General features: G+C 43.0%; 1 protein-coding gene across 3 annotated transcripts in view; it reads left to right on the top strand.

Annotated features, from left to right (window-relative positions):
* Window positions 1-20,447, top strand: part of Myt1 (myelin transcription factor 1) — a 61,397-nt gene that overhangs the window by 9,561 nt on the left and 31,389 nt on the right. For all 3 annotated transcript variants that reach the window (XM_085696838.1, XM_085696839.1, XM_048441444.2), the window contains exons 2-6: window positions 6,728-6,828; window positions 14,234-14,288; window positions 15,477-15,507; window positions 19,055-19,117; window positions 19,814-20,061. In XM_085696838.1, coding sequence (XP_085552964.1) covers window positions 14,234-14,288; window positions 15,477-15,507; window positions 19,055-19,117; window positions 19,814-20,061 — 397 coding nt within the window. In that variant the 5' untranslated portion in view covers window positions 6,728-6,828. The remainder of the gene's footprint in view (window positions 1-6,727; window positions 6,829-14,233; window positions 14,289-15,476; window positions 15,508-19,054; window positions 19,118-19,813; window positions 20,062-20,447) is intronic.

Raw genomic sequence — 20,447 nt, 5'->3', positions numbered from 1 at the left:
TCAGTGCTTACGGACCTGTCTCCTGCTGTGGGTCTAACTCTGAGATTGTCTATGTGTGTGCAAGTCCTGCATGGCACTCTTGTAGGCACCACTGACTTTTTTTAAAAAGCAATTTTATTAGAATATAATTTTGTTTTTGTTTTTCAAGACAGGGTTTCTTTGTGCCATTCTGACTGTCCTGGAACTCACTCTGTAGACCAGGCTGAACTCAAACGTGGAGATCTGCCTCCCTCTGCCTCCTGAGGGCTGGGATCAAAGGCGTGTGCCATCATGTTGGCTTGAAATACAATTTTCATGTAACTTCAGTTCACTTATTAGACTTATTTAAGGCAGTGATATTAACATACTTATAGTGTTGTGCATCCATCACCACAATCTAATTTTAGAGCACTTTTATTATTTCAAAGAGAAACCTTTTACCATAAACAGTTATTCCTGTTTGCATCTCTCCTTTTAGTCCAAGGCAACTATGGGTCTATTTTCTTAATCTAGGGACTTGCCTGTTCTGCACATATGGTTTTGTGTGTGTGTGTGTGTGTGTGTGTGTGTGTGTGTGTGTGTGTGTATGTGTCTGACTTCTTTTACTAATCATTTTTTGAAGATTTGCCCACATGTGGAGTATATGAGCACACTATTATTTTTTTATTGACAAATGCCATGTGATCATGTTTTGCATTATTCACTCCTCTTGGGTAGATATTGTGTTTGTCACTGTTTTGTTGCTGTGAAGAGACACCATGACCAAGATGACTCTTAGGAAAGAAAGCATTTAATTTGGGGCTTGCTTGCAATTTTAGGAGTTAAGCCCATTATCATCACGGTAAGGAGTAAGGTGACCCATGGCAGATGCTAGGGCAGTAGCTGAGAGCTAAATCCAGATCTGTAGGCAAAGAGGGAGGACCTAGGCCTGTTTTGGGCTTTTGAAACCTCAAAGCCCACCCCAGTGACACATTTCCTTCAACAATGCCTTATCTCTTAATCTTTCTAGTCACTCCCTGGTGACTAAGCATTCAAACATATGAGCCTATAGTGGCTATTCCTACTCAAGCCACCACAGATATCTAGGAACAGAATTGTCACATGTCAGATGGTAACTACATTTTACATCTTTATAATTGGGGTTGGAGAGATAGTGGAGTGATTCAGAGCACTTGTTACTCTTGCAAAGGACCTGGGTTAGGTTCCTAGAACCACATGGTAGCCCACAACCATTCCTAACATAAGTTCCAGGGAATCTGACGCTCTCTTCTGAACTCTGTGGGCACCAGACATGTACATGGTGCACAGACACACATGCAGGTAAAACATGCATACACATAAAAATAAATCTTAAAAAAAAATCTTAAAGTTGCCAGAATGTTTTCAAAGTGACTGCTATTTTATATTTCCATCAGTAACAATGGAGATTCCAGTCTTACAGATCATAACTTGTACTTGTCTGGTTTTAAATTTGTTCTAACTATCTTAGTGAGAGTGAAGTGATACTCTCACGGTTGATCTGCGTTTAACTCATGTTGAGGTCCATTGTAATAGTGTATATTATCCATTTATATATTGTCTTTGGAGAAATATCTTTTCAAATTCTTTGAATTTTTAAGTGATTCATTTGTCTTATTTAAGAGTTGTAAGAGTTTTTTATTCTCACCATAAATCCTTTTTCAAACATGTGATTTGCAAGTACCTTCTTGTAGTCTAGGAGAATTTCATTGACAATATTATTTGAAGACAAATATTTTAAACATTGTGAAACCTGTCTTAGTTAATTTTTATTGTTGTGATAAAAACAACATGACCAAAAGCAGCTTGAGAAGTAAGGGTTTGTTTCATCTTACAACTCTTCAGGTTACATCACATCACTGATAGAAGTCAGGGAAGAAACCCAAACAGGAACCAGGAGGCAAGAACTGCAACAGAGGCCATGGAAGAGTGCCACTTACTGGCTTGCGTTCCATGGTTCATTCAGTCTGCTTTTTTATACATCCCAGGACCACCTGCCCAGAAGTGACCCCATCCTCAATGGACTGGGACCTTCCACACCAGTCACTAATTAAGAAAATGCTCCACAGGTTGCCTACAGGCTAGTCTTATGGAGGCATCCTCTCAGTTGTGGTTCCTCCTCTCAGATAACACTAGCAACAAACAAAACTAGCCAGGAAAAAGTCTAATATATATCAATTAAAATTTCATTTATTTTTATTTTATATGTATGAATGTTTTGTCTGCATGTGTATGTGTAGCTGGTGCATGCAGTGCTTTCAGAGGCTAGAAGAGGACCCTAGGTCCTCTGGAACTAGAGTTACAGATAGTTGTTAACTGCCATGTAGACACTGGCAATGGAACCCAGATGCTTTGTAAGAATACCAAGCAATATTAATCACCGAGTCATCTCTTTAGACCTATACCATTTTTTTTTTCAAGATTTGGTTTTTCTTTGTAGCCCAGGATGACCTTGAACTTGTGATTCTTCTGCCTCAGCCTTCATAGTCTTGGGATATAAGTATGTGTCACCATGCATGATTTTGGTTTGTTACTTTAGTATTGTATGCAATAAATAAATAGTTGTCTAATCCAAAGTCAAGAGGGTTTTCTCTTAGGATTTCTAAAAATTTTAGTCTTTTAAGTAGATCTGTGATATATTGTGAGCTGCATTTTTTTTTTAAGTGTATGAGGTCTAGCTTCATTCTTTTGGATGCCATTAGTCTCGGTACATTTGTTAAAAAGATTTTTCTTCCCACTAAGCTATTCAAATGCCATTGTTGAATACCTACTGATAAAAACGCAAAGTTTACTTTTTTACTTTTGAGTCTATCTCACTTATCTATGTGTTTATTCCATGGGGATACGATATTATCTTGTTAATTCTAGTCTTATGGTAAGTTTTGAAACAGGGAAGTGTGAGGTCTCCAACTTTGTTTTTTAAAAATTTGCTTTGGTTATTCTATATTCCTTAAATTACCATGAGGATTTTATATTCGTTTTGTCAATTTTTACAAACTAACAAAACAAACATACATAAAATACATTTGGAGAGATCAGAAGCAGTCCCAGTGAGATTCAGAAAGCTTTGGTCAGCAGCGGATTTTGTGGAAAGGGTGGGAAGGGGAAAGAAAAGGGCTTCTGAGGTCTGTCTGCCTGGGAGACCAGGAGAGGCCTGCTGTGCATGCAGGAGCACCACACGCCATTGGAGGCACACCATCTCTGGGAAGGCTGTGACAGGAAGAAGAGTGAGGTCCAGACCAACTGTATTTTACATATTCTCCTGCCTCAGCCTGGTGAAGAGTGGAAAAAAAGGTTTGATGCTTTAGAGGAATAGGTGGCATCAATAGTCAGATGGATTGGGAGCCAAGCTCTCCAATAGGGGATGAAAGGGCCAAAGAGCTTTCCTTAAAGAGAGGATTTCCTTAGTAGGTTCCCCCAGTGAATCTGTTGTGGTCCCCAGAGGAACAAGTTTACAGGTCACTTGTCTTGAGTCAAGATGGTCCAGGAAAAATCAAGGAGGTTCTGTCTTCCATGACGTTGTACAGTGGGGTACCAGGGTCCAAAATCTGAGACAGGAACCAGCAGGCCAATTGTTGAGCTCTTCCCAGGTTCCCAGGCCTGGGTCTACAGGACAACTGAGCAGAAGGATGTGGGCCTATCATCCAGAGGATAATGGCTGTATTTGAGTTCTGACCTTCTCATAGCTTGTATCGGATATCTTCGTCTTGTTAAGGATAACTGCCTTTCCTGTGGTTTAGGCTAAGCAGGCCCTGGTTGCTTTGCTGAGTTTGTTTATTTCACAGAGTCCTGTAACTATGGATCTGGGACCTTTGTTGGACAAACACAGAGGGTCATGGTCAGCATGGAGGGTTCAAGGTCTTCAACAGAGATTGCAATGAACACCCTACCCTGGCTATAGGGTGTTGTTTTCTGAGCAGTGTGTTCTCCAATGTGGAGGCTGTTTACATAGAGGAATAGGATTCAGATGAGCTCATCAGAGACCTGATGATCCCCAAAATGATCTTGTTTGACCAAAACTTCTTCCTTAGTCAACTTCTGATAGTAAATGTGGTGATGGTGCCAATACCAATGCTGCCTTCAAACATCACCATGGGCTCTTCCAAATGTTTGTCAATCTCCAAGTAACTACTCCCACTTTGTGTACAAAGGTGTTAAATATTAGAGGGCAAGGTGACCCTAGGGTAAGGCCAGCATGAGCTATGGACTACTTGATGATACCACTGTGAATCTGTGGAAAGAAAAACTGCTGGTTTCCACATTCTTGGGTAGGGTTCTCCTTAGACTGGTTGGTCATTCATACTGTAGGTCCTAGGGTGGATAAAGGGACCATAACAGAACCTCACACTGTTGACTTATTGTTTTAAGAAACTTTTTGGACAAAGGAAGCAAAATTGTGTCATGCTGGTTTCAGGTTCTTTTATACAAAGTTTTAACCTGGGTGTCAGTGTTTTGCTGAACCATGTGCTCTGTTTCTAGTGGGTGAAAGGAAAAACCAATGTTCTGCTCTTTTTCCTGAGATGCTCATTGTCTTTGTTACCACTGATTGATAAGAGCCACCCTTTAGGGAGTGGATGATTTTAAGATCTTGGTATTTTGCCGTGTTGATGTGTTGTCTCAGGTTGACTTAAAGCAGTAGTAGTTCTTGGGCTAAGCATGGTGGAGAACCCCAGAAGGCTGATTTCCAAGTTCTGAGGAATGATGAGGTTGGAAAGTACAGCACACTGCTTATCTATCATCGCATAGAGCATTGCAGGTCATTTTTCAGATATGTATGCAGGCCATTTTTCAGATAACAGGTTATGTCTGTTATCTTTTGAGAAGCAGAAGAGACCTACAGGAGAAACTTCAGTATAGGTAGTTTCCTGAACACCTTTCATAGCATAGACCTTAAGTACGCCCTTCCAATAGGCATTGATATGACCCAGTTGCCTCACATATTTGTGTATGCCACTATAACAAATAGTTTTGATTGATCCTCATGAACCAGTCAGTGCACAGGCTTCTGTAGCATCTTTCCTGAGCCAGATATTCAGAATCAGAACCCTGAGCACTTCACAGTCCTGTTGTCTCCCAGTTCCCTAATATTACAGTGGGGACACATGATAACCCTTATATGTCAGTGCCCATGAAGAGTACATAATAGCTGGTATAATTCTTGACTGTTCATGTGTAGAATTTTCTAATTATATATTCTTCCCAATGGGGCAAGGCTGCCTGGCCTCTTCTGCATGGATCCCATTCTTAGACACCTCATGTTGTTGGTGTCAGTTGCCCAGTGGTTCTCTGGGTACCCAAGTGTGAGATTACAGTTCCCGATACAAGGCTCAAAGACACACACACACACACACACACACACACACACACACACACGCAGGTATACCTGCAGTAAAAGGTGCCTGGTACCCGCTCAGTGACGATGACCATTAATCTCCTTCTATAGATGGGACTCAAAGACCTTGAATTGTGGAAAAGATTCTGAAACTCTCTTCTTTATAGTCAAGTGAAGCCTTTTCTCAGCATTTCCATATATGGAACTCCAAGTTCAAGGAGAGAAAGGCATATAGTAGGTATATGCATGTAGGATGTGCCAAGTCCTATAGACTCACTGTTTCTTTGAAGACATTTTACCTTTGGCAACATCTAATTCCTTCTTTGTCTTGGCTCATGAAGGGAATCTGAACTCTTTAAGGGAATGAAGCTATTTACAAGAAAGAAGAGGATGCTCTGGTTAAGACACAGAGTTACTAGGGCCAAGAGGTAGAATTCTGGATGAAAACAGCTTTGAGTGTGCACCCCATCAAAAATATAGAATAATGATGGGGAATATAATGTTTATGATAGCATGTACTTGATCTGCCTTTAGCAAAATTTAAGCATAATTCCAAGGAGAAGGAGACGAGTGTAGAAATATTCATTTCCTGTTTTTATTGTTGGTTACTAATGACCTTCCTTTGAAACTCTGAAGCATAGAAAGCAGGTTGTCATGGAGACAGGGAATGACGTTCAGGGAATAGGTACACAATGCATTTCTTTGTCATGTCCAGCTGATGTGTTCAGCTTCTGCTTAGATGTGTGAATTTATATGAACTATGAGAATTAAATATTAAGTATAGTCATTGCCTTGGAGAGAAATAGAAACCAAGAGGAAAGACACCAAAAAACAAGCAATGAGGGCTGATGGGGCTCAGGGCTCATTGTGAGCGGTAATGTTATCAGAGCTGATCAGGCCCACTGAATGGACTTTACTTTCCTCAGTCAGTATACTCTTGAGAAGTTGAGTAGTTTAATGTGTTTATTAAGCAAATTAATCTGAGTTGCACATTCTTTTGGGATAATAATAGATGCAATTATGGTTGAGCAATTATTCATTAATCATCTAATTTTCAAAATTCCTCAATGCCAGCTTTTTTTTTTCCAATGTAGGTCTCATATGAGTTATACTAGTGCCCTTACTTGAAACAGCCATGTATATAGATGTCTACACTTGGTGGCACACGTGTAGAGTAGCCACCAGAGGTGAGACCATGGTGTAGAACCTCTGCTTTCAAATCATTTCACCCCAGAACAACCATAAGGCATGAATTTGTCTGTTGGATAGATTTCAGAGACTGTATAAATGCTATGTTAAAAAGTATCTTTTATTTTTTTCTCTTTCTGTTCTTGAGTCTGTCTGGCTGATATTTGTCAGAGTTCCCTTTTCTGAACCTCTGTTCTCTTAAACCCTCAGAAAATGAGTTCCGGGGCAAACTTCTGACCCAGAGGTGGACACAGGAAGACAAGACCAGCAGCTGCAGAACTGAGAAACATTTCCTGTGCAGATACAACAAAGTAAGGGCGTGGCCATGGGTGCTTCAGAATGTAGATGGGAACCAAGACCGCCTAGTCAGTTTTTTAGTTAGAGTAAAAAGAATGACTAAATAGATAAAACTTCATGTGATGATAGATTCTCACCTTTCAGGCATCTCTCCAGCTTTAGTGTTCATACTTGGGCTCAGTCATGTATACTGGCACCTGTTATTCATTTTCCCTGTCTGGGCCTGGGTGAGATCAGAGACTCCAGGGTTTGGTAGTGAATTCTGATGCAGGGGTCCATGAGATCTGCTGACCCTTTATTTTTATCTTCATAAATGTAGAAGACGATGCCCACTTCCTAATGTCTGCCCAGAAAGCATGATAGATGTGACTGCTTCCCAGGGACACTCCTGAGCTTGGGGATAGTGCATAATTTATGATCATGGTTTTGGTCACCAACCTCCTAATTCTACAACTTCCCACTGACTTGCTTTGTCTGAGACCAGATCTCCAGAACAGGTGGCATCAGAGCTGGGAGTCAAGGTAGAGAGAAGCATGGGGCGTCCATACCTGGAGGTCAGATGCTAACCGCTTTTTATTTTAGAGGTACTTATTTTATGTCTATGAATGTTTTGCCTGCATGAAGGCTTGTATACCATGTGCATTCCTGGTATTTGCAGAGGTTAGAAAAGGGCATTGGATCCCCTAGAACTGAAGTTACAGATAGTTGGGAGCTACTCAGTGAGTGCTGGAAACTGAACCTGGGTCCTCTGCAAGAGCAAAAAGTGCTATTAACCACCTTTTTAGTGTCTAGATATCAACTTCCATTTTATTTATTTTTTTATGTTTTTGAGTATTTTAGCCTGAATGCATATGTATGTGTACCATGTGCATGACCGGTGCCATGGATCCCCTAAAACAGATAGTTGTAACCCACAGCTGCCATGTGGGTGCTGGAATTGAACCTGAGTCCTCTAGAGGAGCAACCAGTACTCTTAACTACTGAGCCATTTCTCCAGTCCCCAGATGTCAACTTCTTATCTGACACGTTGAGGTTTTGCATCGAGTGTCTCAACCAACACCTAGGCATGACAGCCAGTATAGGAACAGTTCAGGTACAGATACCAAAGACTATGCAGTTCAAGGCAGGATAGCATCTGAGGGTGCTTGTATTTTACAATTAGAATATATTACTTTTCCTTTGTGTCTGGTGGTGGAAATAGACATTTTAAGAGGTCTATTACAGTCACTTTGCTAAGTACTCTCACTAATTTTGATTTTGTCACAAGTGTGTTGAAGGCCCATATTAAGTATGTATCTTTTTCTCTATATTTAATTGTGACATTTTGTCTGTTCTGGATCTTTTATATCGTTGGTGTCTTAAATATTATGGAAAATATTATTTATCTCCATCACTGAAATTTTGACCTCTCCCACTTCACTCTACTCTAGCCCAAAGGAGTCAGATCATGTGACCATGAAAGTGGCCTGACCTAGGCTCTGAACAAAGTAGTTTCAGTGATTGCTCGGTCCAGAGTAGGGTAGGAGGACTTTGATTTCCCCACAGCCCTGGCACAACATGCTCAGGGGGTTTGAGCCTGCCATGAATTGCATGTGACTGTTCAGAATGCCGGTGTTGGTAATGAGCTTGGGACTGACACTCATGCCCTCAGCAGCACTAAGGCTTCATAACTGCATCATCTGTAGGCCAATATCCTTACTTTGGACACATCTTTGTGCGTTCAAGGCCAGTCAGTTAGAACTACATAGTGAGCTCCAAGATAGCCATTACATGGTGAGATTCTGTCTCAAAAAGAAAGAAAGTACAACAACAAATTAAGATGAGGAATAGGCCAGTAGAGGAGGAAGGATGGGAAAGGGATGATGGCTCAGAACTGAGGAGACTAAAAGGGATAGCTGGGGCTAATGATCTAAGATGGGATGTGAGTTAAAATGAGGAACCAACTGGGAGGACCAAGGAATGGCCCACATAATAAGACCAGTGGTGTGCTCACCTTGAGTTCAGTATACTTCAGGACTGTGTAGGGCTGTCAGAGAAGGCCTGTATTGGCATGTTAGAGGATACCATGTGTTGGTATATTAGGCACAGATGGTGATCCTTGAACTACTTCTGAATCTGAGATCGAAACCTGTGGTCTCAAGACACATACTACTTAGTAGACAGCTATGGAACAAGGGTCTCTGGTAAGGACAATTTAAAAGAAGTACCTTCAGTGAGGGAGGTGACTCTCCTTTCTAGCTGTCTGACTTGATGTTGTTGTATTATACCCTGGAGAGATACAAGTTCCATTTGTAACTAGATACCTGTGCAATTCCAGCACTTGGAAGGATAAAGTAGGATGGCCAATAGTTCAAGTCCAGCTTGGGCTACATAGCAAGACTATGTTTCAAAGAAGAAACAAAAAAAATTCCTTTTATGAAATTTGAAACAGATGTGGCTGCTTTGTCAGGTAGCTTAATCGGTGATGATAATTTTTCATTTGGGGGTTAGAGTAAGTCAGACCTCATGTTTAGAAGTTCAAAAGATGTCCCCCTCCCGAGGCATTTACTGAATAATGCCCTGTGAGTGGTGACATTTCTATATCACAGGAGGTAACTGGTCTACTTGTAAGCAGATTGAATAATTGGTGGAAGGATTGTGAAGGGAGTGTCAGATACACAGTGGGATATCACCCAAAGGGGAACAGAACTGTTGCTACAAGGAACCAGGAGGTATCATGATGGCTCTTAGTGGGTACAGGGGTTTTGGCACATAGTTTAGTCACAGATATTCAGATAAGGCAAAGTAGAATATTTATTATGCTTCTAAGGAACTTTTGCATTGTTCTGTGGCTATGAGCTGATATGGAGGCTTAGAACTCATATACAAAAGGACGGACAATTATAATGGTGGGCAGTAAATGGGATCTGGACTCTGAGGGTCCCTACTGGAGTTTTTATGGAGGAGAAAGTAATACTGATGCTTGAAGGATGCTTATAAATCCCAAGTGGAGTGCCCCCTTCCCTGCCCCAGTAGTGGATCCAGACCTGGGCCTGCACAGATTAACAGTACTGTCAGGGAACAAGACAGGATCCCTCTTGGCTGCCACAAGGAGAGTAAAAAACAACGCAAACCATTGTATTTCATTTTACCCTCAATGGAGTGAATAAGATACTGCCAAGTGAAGCAGGATGTGAGATGACCAATTTATGCTACCTTTTAACTGCGTATCTACTGCAGTCCCTTTATCTGGGCAGGGATGAAGCAGACATTCTCCACCAGGGTTCAAGAAGAAGTATGTTGTACAGAAACCTTAGTCCTTTATTTTATTTTTAAGTCCACATGATGGACTTAAAAATTGTCCTAAATCTATTCTAATTTTTCAGCTTTTTAGAACATATTTTTTTTCTGATATAGGGTTTCACTAAGTAGCCTTGGCTGGCCTGGAACTTGCTATGTAGACCAGACTAGTCTTGAACTCACAGAAATCTACCTGCTTTCTTCCTCTCTTTAATTCTTCTGGGATGCCACCCACTCCTAGCTAGAGTACATTTTAAGTAAAATAAAACACTAAAATATCTTCTCACAGTCCAGGGCTAGAATGAATTGTCCATAGTGTCAAGAGGCCCAGAATCTCCTACCAAGGCTCAGCAGCTGTCTGCTCAACTTCCTCTGACATACCCCTCCTCCGCTAGCACCAGCTTCTAAGATAGTTTTGACTGCCCCACATACTCAGTCTTTCCTCCATCTGCCCTTTGTGCGTGATGTGTCCTGGGCAGCTTTCTGGAGGAGACAGGGAATGACCTCACATTTGTGAAGGAAGGAGCTCTCCTCAGCATGAGGTAGGGACCTTTTGGAAGATGAGCTAGTTAAGAACAGAGAAATGTGATTGGTGGTCAGACAGATAGCAGACATCTGACCATTGAATTTGAGTTGGCTCTCCAAAGGTGCTTGTGGTTTCTGGGCTTAACTCACTCCAATCCTGTGGTGTCTGTCCCGGACAGTCTTAGGTATTCGCTTGTCAGTTCACTGTCCCTGTCCCTGCTCAGGCTCTCAGGGCTCAGCAGCTCCCTGAGAACAGGGAGCTTGTGTTCACTCCTGTACATCCTCACCACCTTCCTAGAATTGTATGCAAACCTCCTAAAGCTGGGTCATCTTCATCTAGAGTCAGATTTCAACACATATTTTGCCCTTGAATGTCAGTGTGGAAAGGTAAGGTGTGGGTAGGGAGGACTGGAGGGTGTGGACAGCTGTCCTCAGAGGTCAGGGTAAAGGTCAACAAAAAGTAATTGGCTTAGGGAATCTCTGAACTTCTAGAAATCTAAACTATATTTATTATTTCCTCTTCCCTTCTTTCTTCTTCTTCTTCTTCTTCTTCTTCTTCTTCTTCTTCTTCTTCTTCTTCTTCTTCTTCTTCTTCTTCTTCCTCTTCCTCTTCTTCCTCGTTCTCTTCCTCTTCTTCTTTTTGAGACAGGGTCTCTTTATATAGCCCTGGATAGCCTTGGAATTGCTATATAGACCAGGCTGGCCTTGAACTCACAGAGCTCTGTCTCTCTCCCTCTCCAGTGCTGGAATTAAAACTGTATGCCTTCATGCCTGGTCCCAAGATTTCTTCTTAAAGACCAGATATTTGTTGTTGTTTTAGCTGTGTTGAGTTCTGAGTTTATTCCTCAGACAACCAGAACAGAGCCAGGAGTAATCTGTAGGCTTGGAGGCTGCTTGCTGCATTTGCTATTTTGGTACTTGACTTTGAAAAGGTTCAACACAGGGAGCTCAGTTTGGCAACTGAGTATGAAAAGGGGCTAGTCATTGTGTTTAAAAAGAACTCGCATGACCGGTTTTGCCTTTATTAAAGCAATACAGAACACATCAAAACAAAAAACACCCTCCAGTGAGACTGCTTTTAAGAATAGTACCAAGCAATCAAGTTTAGTGCCTGGATGGTGACACAGTTCTCTCAGGCTAATGTAATAGCTATGACTGAATACAATGTGTCTGCATTTGAAAATTATTTTCTCCAATTTTCCTATATAAGGCAAAACTAATAAAATGTCAGAACTAAGATGTAGTATATCAACAGTATGAAATTGATGTTAGAGAAACAGAGCAGATGTTGCTTGTGGAAAAGATACTAGGTCTTGTAGTGTAGCAAGATTATCTATCTCAACAAAGGGACCCTTTTACCCTCAAAGCAAGAGGCCTTTGAGTTTTGTGTGGGTTGTGCAAAAACAGGAGGTCCTGTTTGTTTATGCTTGGAAGAAATAAAAGGTTTTTAAAAAATAAAGCAAGGGAAAATGAGAAGCACCTCACTACCTTCATATCAGTGATTTGCCCCCATAGGCAGGGACCATCCCTGTATGGAGCAGGCAGGAGATCTAGGGGTCTGCTGCCAGGCAAAATAGTCAGTGAGTCTGGGCAGTACCGGACACAGTGCTTCCCTGAGCATGATAGCCTAATGGGTAAGGGTAAGCCTTTAGGTAAGAGGTTTGTCTTCTGTAGTGCTTTGTAAATAAAAGCATGTGAATTGCCCACATATTTTGCCAGATGCCTCTACAGCAGCTACCACTGTCAGTTTCAAAAAATGAGAGGAAAATCATCCCTTGGCATTGAGTTCACAAGTCATCCAGAGTCTGTAAACACATTCTCATCATATTAAAGAGCTTGGATTTCTCTCCCACAAGTTCAGGAGTTTCCCTCCTAAAATCAAAACTATGCACACTGAAGAGAACTTCTTATACATTAAATATTTGATACAAGTAAATTGCAAAGAGAAGGTGCTCAGGACAATGAATGCCACAGCTGTTAGCTTCATCAATGGGAGCTCACAGTTTGCAAGCAATGCCCATTACACATCCCTGTAACCCTCTCTATTCTTTGCCCTTTGAATAATTTATCCGCAGGAAATCCAAATTGCCAAGGCATACTTTAATCTAGCAGAATGCCTGCCAATTTCCTTGGGAAAACTGACACAAAAAGCTATAGATTACATTTCAGCTGAACACAGGCATGGGGCAATCAGATGCATTGTGTGCCCTGCCTCAGAAGGCATTGTGCACAGGCTCAGTGCAATCGACATTTGAAGGCTCATAGATGTAATGTCGTCCCTTTGACACCTGCTCCTCTCTTTACTTTAAATGTGAGCAATTGGTCCATAGGGAGCCTCTGCTTTAAAAATAGAAATTATAGAAATTGTCTCTGTTCTATGGGAAGGCTATAATAAACACATGACTTATAGCATTGTGCTCCACAGCCTGGAGCTGACAGGTTGCATAAATTACCCTGGTTTTAATTTTTATTCTTCAACAAATTACATAAAACACTGTACACTAGGCTGCATCATAGAAAAGTTCACTTGAGACTTTCTTCTGCCAACTGAGAAATTCTATTTTCTTTCTTTCTAGTCGGTAAGGTAGAGGTTTGACTTTTGCCACTCCCTTCCTTCTGCAACATATCTCATTCGCTTGCTTTCCCCCTTTGCCAAACCACTCACACAGAGTTTTGTTGTCCTGGTGGTATCTATGGTCTGGGACGGATGTTGATTTGCCTCTTATCTTTCCTGACCGTGGGGACAGGTAGAGAAGCCTGGATTGGCCACTCTTCTGCTTGGGTGCACACCTGCCCCTCCCAGTCCTGCTCTCTGTGAGAAGATTGTTTCCTAAATCACAGAGCTTGCCAGTATTTTATCTCTTTCTTCAGGTTTGTCATGGTGACAAAAAGAGGGTTTACCTGGGGACCCTCATCCTCAGTATGCTCTATCTATGGCTGTCACCTTCATAGTGGCTCTTCCCTGGTTTTCTCAAAGGACCATGTTGAAAGAAGCAGCCCTATAGGGCTTCTCTAGGTGAGTGAGGGTTTTAATGGACTTAGTAGTCGTTAGCAGGCCAGAGGATTGTGTGGACCAGTGTTGCTCAGGCTACCAGTATCTACCCATATGACCCTAGTATATTAGGAACATGAAAACCTATGTCCAGTAAGAAGGACATTGAAGCCAGGCCCTGTACTATGCTAATTTGACCCAGTTCTGTCTCCAGAAGTTAATTCTATGGTTAGCAACATGCTCTGTACCTTAGTACCTGCCTGACAAGGTGAGCAATAGATGTTACTCCCTGTGCCAGGATCCCTCTGTATTATAAAAAAAGCTATATACATGAGGCTGTGGCTTTTGTGGGCATATAGAAACCTGAAACAGTGTGAATGGAGCACTATGACGGACTAGGAAATATGGATGAAATATCATTAAGCCTGATGGTCTCTATCCAGCAGAACCTCCAACGTTTTCCCAACTTGCTTCTTTTGGTCCCTTTCTTGTCATTCATGGATAATCTTCCTGCCATCGTCAAAGCTTGAGTCAGAAAATGGCCAGATGTCCCTGATGGTTCTAGACATGGCAGGTGCCGGCTCTGGCTGCTTCTTAACATTGTGGTTGTTTCTTCTTTGCAGATGAGCTTAGAAAGTGATGACAAGCGAGCCCGCACACGGTCCAAGACTCTCCGAGGTAAGTGCCAGCTCAGTCTGGCCTGGTCCCCATCCTTGGCAGCTGCCCTCTCTGAAACTGTTGATATCATTGTACACCAGTTTTCCTCAGTAGTGCACATCCCACCATACATGCTCAGCTTCCTGATAGCCTTTGCTCCACTCTAGGCACCTGGGACTTTAGGGCTCTTCAGCTGTTTCCGGTGCAGTATTTAAGGGTTTTCTGAAGTCCTTTTCAGCTCATACAGACTTTCCCCAGGCATAAACGTGAGGACAGTACAGTTCTGTGGGAGTGGAAATAGCAGAGTTTAGTCAGGAGCCTGCTTAGTTTGGAAATGAAAGGCCTCTGGTCTTTGACCAGTTCCTCTTCCCCAGAGATCACTGTTGGTGCTATTGGGGATTTGAAGGCTGTTGGGTGGACTTGACAGTGGGTGGAGGGGAGGGCCAAGGACTTGTTCATTCTATTAAGACTGAGCCTTGTCAGGTGGCAATGGCACATACCTTAATCCCAGCACTTGGGAGGTAGAGGCAGAGGCAGGATCTCTGTGAATTCAAGGCCAGCCAGGTCTACAAAGCGAGTTCCAGTACATCAAGAGCTGTTACACAGAAAAAACTCTGCCTTGAAAAAAGCTGAAACAAGCTAAAACAGACAAACAAACAAACAACAACAACAACAAAAGAGACTGAGCCTTGCTGTTTGATCATCCTCCCAACCCCAACTCTCTCACTTGGAACTTCCTGTTGAGCCCAATAGGATTACATCACAGAGTATCCAGGAGCTTTGAGTATATAGAGCTGCCTATTCTGGTTGGATCCATGCACATCTTGTAGCTAGTGCCCATCATTGTGGCCAGCCATGTTTCTAATAGTCCTGGTCTTTATCCAACTTGATCTGGTAGTTAATATATCCTGCTAGAAACTGTCATCTATCTTCAATTAAAGAGCGAGAGCACCCTGGGCCCGAGGGTAGAGAGACAGAGACTATAGGTCTTCTCTTTCTCTCTCTCTCTCTGTGTGTAGGGGTCCTAGAGCAAGCACTTTGCTGAGGGGGCAGTTCTCTCCACTGACCTCAGGGCATCTTCTTGTAGGTCAGAAAAAGGTGGGCATCTTGTCCTTGGGAAGATCTCAGTTGTTTTATTCAGTTTATATGTTTAGGAAAACATACTTCTAAAAATCTCTTATGCATGTGCATTCTGTTTCTCTTACCCAGGACCCCCAGAAACCACAGGAGCAGACCTCAGGTAAGACAGCATTTCTGTTTGCAAGAGCATTACACATTATCTGCTGGCATGTAACCTTGGAGTTGTTATAAATTTTCCCACAAACTCCAGTTTTCTCTGAGGAAACAGCTTCTCTCTGTGATATATCTTGCTATCTGCATCCAACTGTGCTCTTCTTCAGCTCCACCTTGACCTACCACAGGTGACCCTCACACTGTTCTCCACTAGAATTTAGACTATCAACATGGTCCTCAAAACCAGCAACAAGGTGCTTTTGGTGATTTTTGCAGACAGTGTCATTTATTTGTGTATCTACATGTTTGCTGTCCACAGTGCCATGTGAGGATGATCTACAGTATGAATGACTCACATTGGTTGATGGCATACAGGCTGTGGTAGCAACATTTAATTTTTTGAGACAGAGTCTCATTATGTAGTCCTCAATGGTCTGAAGCTTGAGGTATAGATCAGGATTGCCTCAAATTTACAAAACTATGTTTGCCTCTGTTTCCCAAGAGCTGCGATTAAATGTGTGTGACACAATTTCTGGATATGGGAGCATTTATATCTTAGTACTACATATTATTTTCCTTATCCAAGGGCCTGTTCACCAGGATAGCATAGTTCTAATCTGCTAAGCAGATAAGACCTCTGTTTGGGTGGGAGCTCATACTGTGGGGTGTCAGACTAGAGACTGTGTCTCACAAAGGTCTTGCTGTTATGGTTTGGGAGAAGAATATCATGTATGTGTAAATCATGTAAACTCATTTGAAGATATGTGGGAATTTTCGTAGAGGATGTATCTATGCCTCTTTGGCTCGGCTCAGAATTCCTAAGCTTGCAGCACTCTCATCCCTGGCCTACCCTGTAGTTTAGGCAGAGTTCTTAGAAGGACATTTGTTCTCTGGGAGGCTTAAGGATGGTTGTTACAAGGTTTTCTGAGGAACTTGGACTAGAATGAACAAGATCCAGAGAGGTCTCCTGCCCTCTATAAGTTTTCCCGTGTCCTGAATTTAACACTAGTTCTTAGGAGAAGAACTATATTTAGTGGTTTTCCTTCAGCGTTCTTGGGGGAAATGACATGTACTCCAACTTGTATTTTCATGTAGTTCAACATCCATTATAGTACATCAGAGAGGTTCTCCTGAGGAGGGAGGTGGAAGAGGGCTGGGATCAATATCTTAGAGACAGATCAGTGGGCTTGTTAGGGTTGCACCAATGTACCCTGAAACTCAACCTTTGTTTATGTGTGGTCTTTCCTCTTTGAACCAGTTCTTGCCCAAAGGACAGGTAGAATACAAGACTCCTAACCCTCATGGTTGGGGAAGGAGTCAATTCCTTTAAAAGGGGAGTAGTTAGAGCATGGTGTTCCAATCTGGGATTTAGATTGTCTCCAAAATTGGGTTCCTAGATGTCTGTGACTTGTGTTTGGACCCTTTAGAGCTGCATCTAAAATACCTATTGAAAGGTAGCCATCAGCCAGCCCTCGGTTCCTCACCTGTTCCATCTCCTTGTGTCTCTGCTCCTCGCTTTATTTACATAGGATCCAAGATCAGACTTTGGGGTTTAGGGACTTTGCCTTTGAGTGCTTACAAGCATACACAAGCATCTATGTCTGCCTGTGAACTGCTATGATTGACTAAGAGCACATATGAACACCTATAACTGTGTAAGTACACATGGGCATTAAGTGTCAAAGGATCACTTTGACTTTGGCTTTTCTCCTACTGTGTAGAGGGCCTGGAGTCCTTACCAATAACTTAACTTCTGCCCAGCCCTAGGAGTTAAAATGCATTAGTAGATGATAGTGTATATGAATCCTCAGTGTGCTCTAAGTACTCACACATGCTCATAGATGGTCAAAGATTCTCACATATTCTTATAAGGGTGCATTGATGCTAATGTATACTCCTGGGTGCTCTTGCGTGCTCACAGATTACTCTGGGAGGCTCAAGACTGATGTATGCTTCCATTACAGTGTCTGGAGGTCCTGGCTGGATCTTATCTGCTTGATGGTTCCTGTTTCTATGCCTAAGGAGTTTCCAGCTCTGTCTAGATGGCCTTGTCAGCTTCATGTACTTGGGCTCAGAGCTGGGTGGGAAGGTGCAGGCCCACCTGGTTGGGGACCTTTTCTGTACCTTTCTGAGTTGGGTACCAGAGCACCTTGGAGCAAGTGGGACAGGGACAATGCCAGTGTCCCACAGGCCTACCCAGCAGCTGTTGCCTAATTACCTGTTTAACTAAGTGTTTAATTGCCTAATTGCGACCTCAGCTTCAAATCCCAGCGCAAGAAATTGTTTGAGAAAATTCTTAAAGATAGTTCTTAAGAAAGCGAAAGCAATCATGAGCTGGTTTTTACTATAGGTTGGCCAGGGGCAGCAATAATTTCCTATCTGGAAAATAAAATACCTTCTGCTTTTTCCTCCTGGAAACTGTCAGGGGTATCCAGACAGAGGTGGATACCTTTCCATAGGTCCCAAGAGCCATTCTCTATCTACCTCCTTTTAAAGACTTTGGGAAGATGTGCCATATTTTAGGAGAACCAATACTGATTCTAGATAAGAACTCTGGTCCACAATAGCAATTCTATTAGAAATATGTATTCTCTACTTTGGGACAGGTTCTGCTCCCCCACAACGGGCTGAGGTCTTAAACATTCCCCAACATGGCCTCACAGACCATCTTGCTGGCCTACAGTACCATGAATTAGTAGTGGCTTCTTGTACCCACAGAACTCTGAGCTGTGGTGGACCCTAACCTCTCGTACCACATGGAGTATGTGTCCCTGTAGCTGTTCTAACCTGAGCATTCCTATGGGCCTCTTGGCTGGGTTGTGTGGTCCGTGTTAATGCTCATGTTTAGACGTTTTCACTGGTTTGGTAATGTTGATGGCTGGAGGTGAGGAACTCCAAAGGTTCTCACTTCCGTCCTCTTGTACTTACCATTCTGGCATGGGACAGGGCCTGTCCTCAGTACAGACAAGTTTTCTACCATGTAAGATGGGCATCTATTAGAACATTAGCCCCCTGACTTCCTTTCCTATATGGAGACAGAGACCTACACCAGGCAGTGAGTACTAGAGCAGGGTCACTCCTACAAGCTGTGGTTCTGGTTTGGGCCACATAGTCTCCTTTCTCACTGGCAGCCCCAGTCCTGGGGTCCCTTGGTAAAAAGGGAGTACAAACTATAGGTCTGGATGCCAAGGTATGAGCGCCAGTGATGAACATGGAGAAGTCCAAATTCCGTGCTGTGAACTTGGGCCAGACAAGCCATGAGAGAGGGGTACTTGCATCCCAAGTCTCCTGAACGCCGGTGGAAGTTGGTGGAATGTCTACAATGGGAAAATGAACTCATCCAATAGATGCTTGAATCTTATATGTACAGATCTTTAATTAAGCACATTCATAAAGTTATAACTAACTATTCATTTGTTCAAATGGGCTGAGTTATTTCATTAATTTTTACTGAACTGCCATCTCGAGATGAGCCGTTTGGAGAGCCTTTCTTGCTCTTCAGGGTGAGACCCAGGTTTTAATACCTAAGGTGATCTCTCCTACTTTCCCTCCAGCTGTCCTACCCCAGGGTGCACTGGTTCAGGACATGTTCGGGGAAAGTACTCCAGACATCGAAGGTAAGAGATCCACCAGTAGCTTCAAAGGTCTCCAGGAAGGAAGTTTGGGGTTCTCTTCCCAAATCTGGGTTCTTTTGTGGATTAAAAACTTTCTGTTTTGTCTGTGACTGCTGAGGCCAGGCTGACCTGACCCTTCTAAGCTCTAGTGTCCTCCCACTGGGCTGTGTGTCTGTGGTGCCTTCACTGAGGTGAGCCTGGCCAGGCGTGTGCCGTGAGTGGGGGTAGATTACCTGTCCTCGGCACCTTTGTTTTTCCAGAGGGGCTATTTCAGGACTTGGGCATATCTGTATGGCAGAGCTGAGAGCAGGACTGTGCTCATAAGAGAGAGAGTATAAGGAACATCTGCCAGCATCAGCTAGGTTTCCAAGGGAACATTTCTGGGTGGGTATAAGTGTGGAGGGCTGAGATAAACTTGGGGGTACATGTGGAATGGTGGTTTGGTCTCAGGAATGGAATACAGAATAGCAGTCTGGGCCAGTGGGATCTAAGTCCTCATTCCATTTGTGGACTTGGCTCACTGTAATATAATTTAAAACACAAACACTTTTAGATGTGTGTAATTAGATGTAAAAATTTATATACATTAGCATTTGAGGCTTCCATCTGAGAATGGCTATAGGAGGGACCCTTAGAATATTCTCCTGAATGTCTCAGGGAACTGGCCTGGCTCTTGGCATCACCAATTTTCCTTTTCAGCTTACAGAGTTGCCCTCTGGCCAAGAAGAGAAAACTGGAGGATGCTGAGGCTGAGCACCTGGTATCCAAAAGGAAGTCACACCCTCTGAGGTTGGCTCTGGATGAAGGCTACCGAATGGACAGTGATGGCAGTGAGGATGCCGAGGTGAAGGATGCCTCTGTTTCGGATGAATCAGAAGGACCCCTGGAGGAGGCGGAGGCTGAGATGTCAGGACAGGAGGAGATTCATCACCCCCGGCCAGCTGAAGGTACTATGTTGCTCTTTCTCTCTTGAATAAAGGCTGCTTAGTGTGGCCCTGGAGAATTGCAGCCTGCTGGGGGAGGGAGTAGGGGGAGCTCAGCTCAGTGCAGAAAGCTGTCTTGAGAACAAGGAATGTCTTGTCCTGACATGTGCAGCTTCCTGGAAAAGGGGCCTGCCCAGGATGGGTGTGTGGGTGTGGGGCACTGTAGTGTGTGTGAACACTGTGAGCAGGGGAGAGATGGGAAGGTGAATCTGGCACTCCCATGCTCTCTCAAAAGTTTAATTCTGAGGCATGTCTCCATGTGTGTGAGAAATAAAGACAGATAATACATGCTGTGTCTCTGTCTGTGAGAGGCTCTTAGACAGAGCCCACACTTCCTGGCCCCTGAGAAC

This window comes from Myodes glareolus, chromosome 10 (assembly GCF_982192425.1).
Source record: "Myodes glareolus chromosome 10, mMyoGla1.1, whole genome shotgun sequence".
NCBI classification, from domain to species: domain Eukaryota; kingdom Metazoa; phylum Chordata; class Mammalia; order Rodentia; family Cricetidae; genus Myodes; species Myodes glareolus.
The sequence above is the reverse complement of the archived record's forward strand: the minus strand, read 5'-3'. Positions and strand labels throughout refer to the sequence as shown.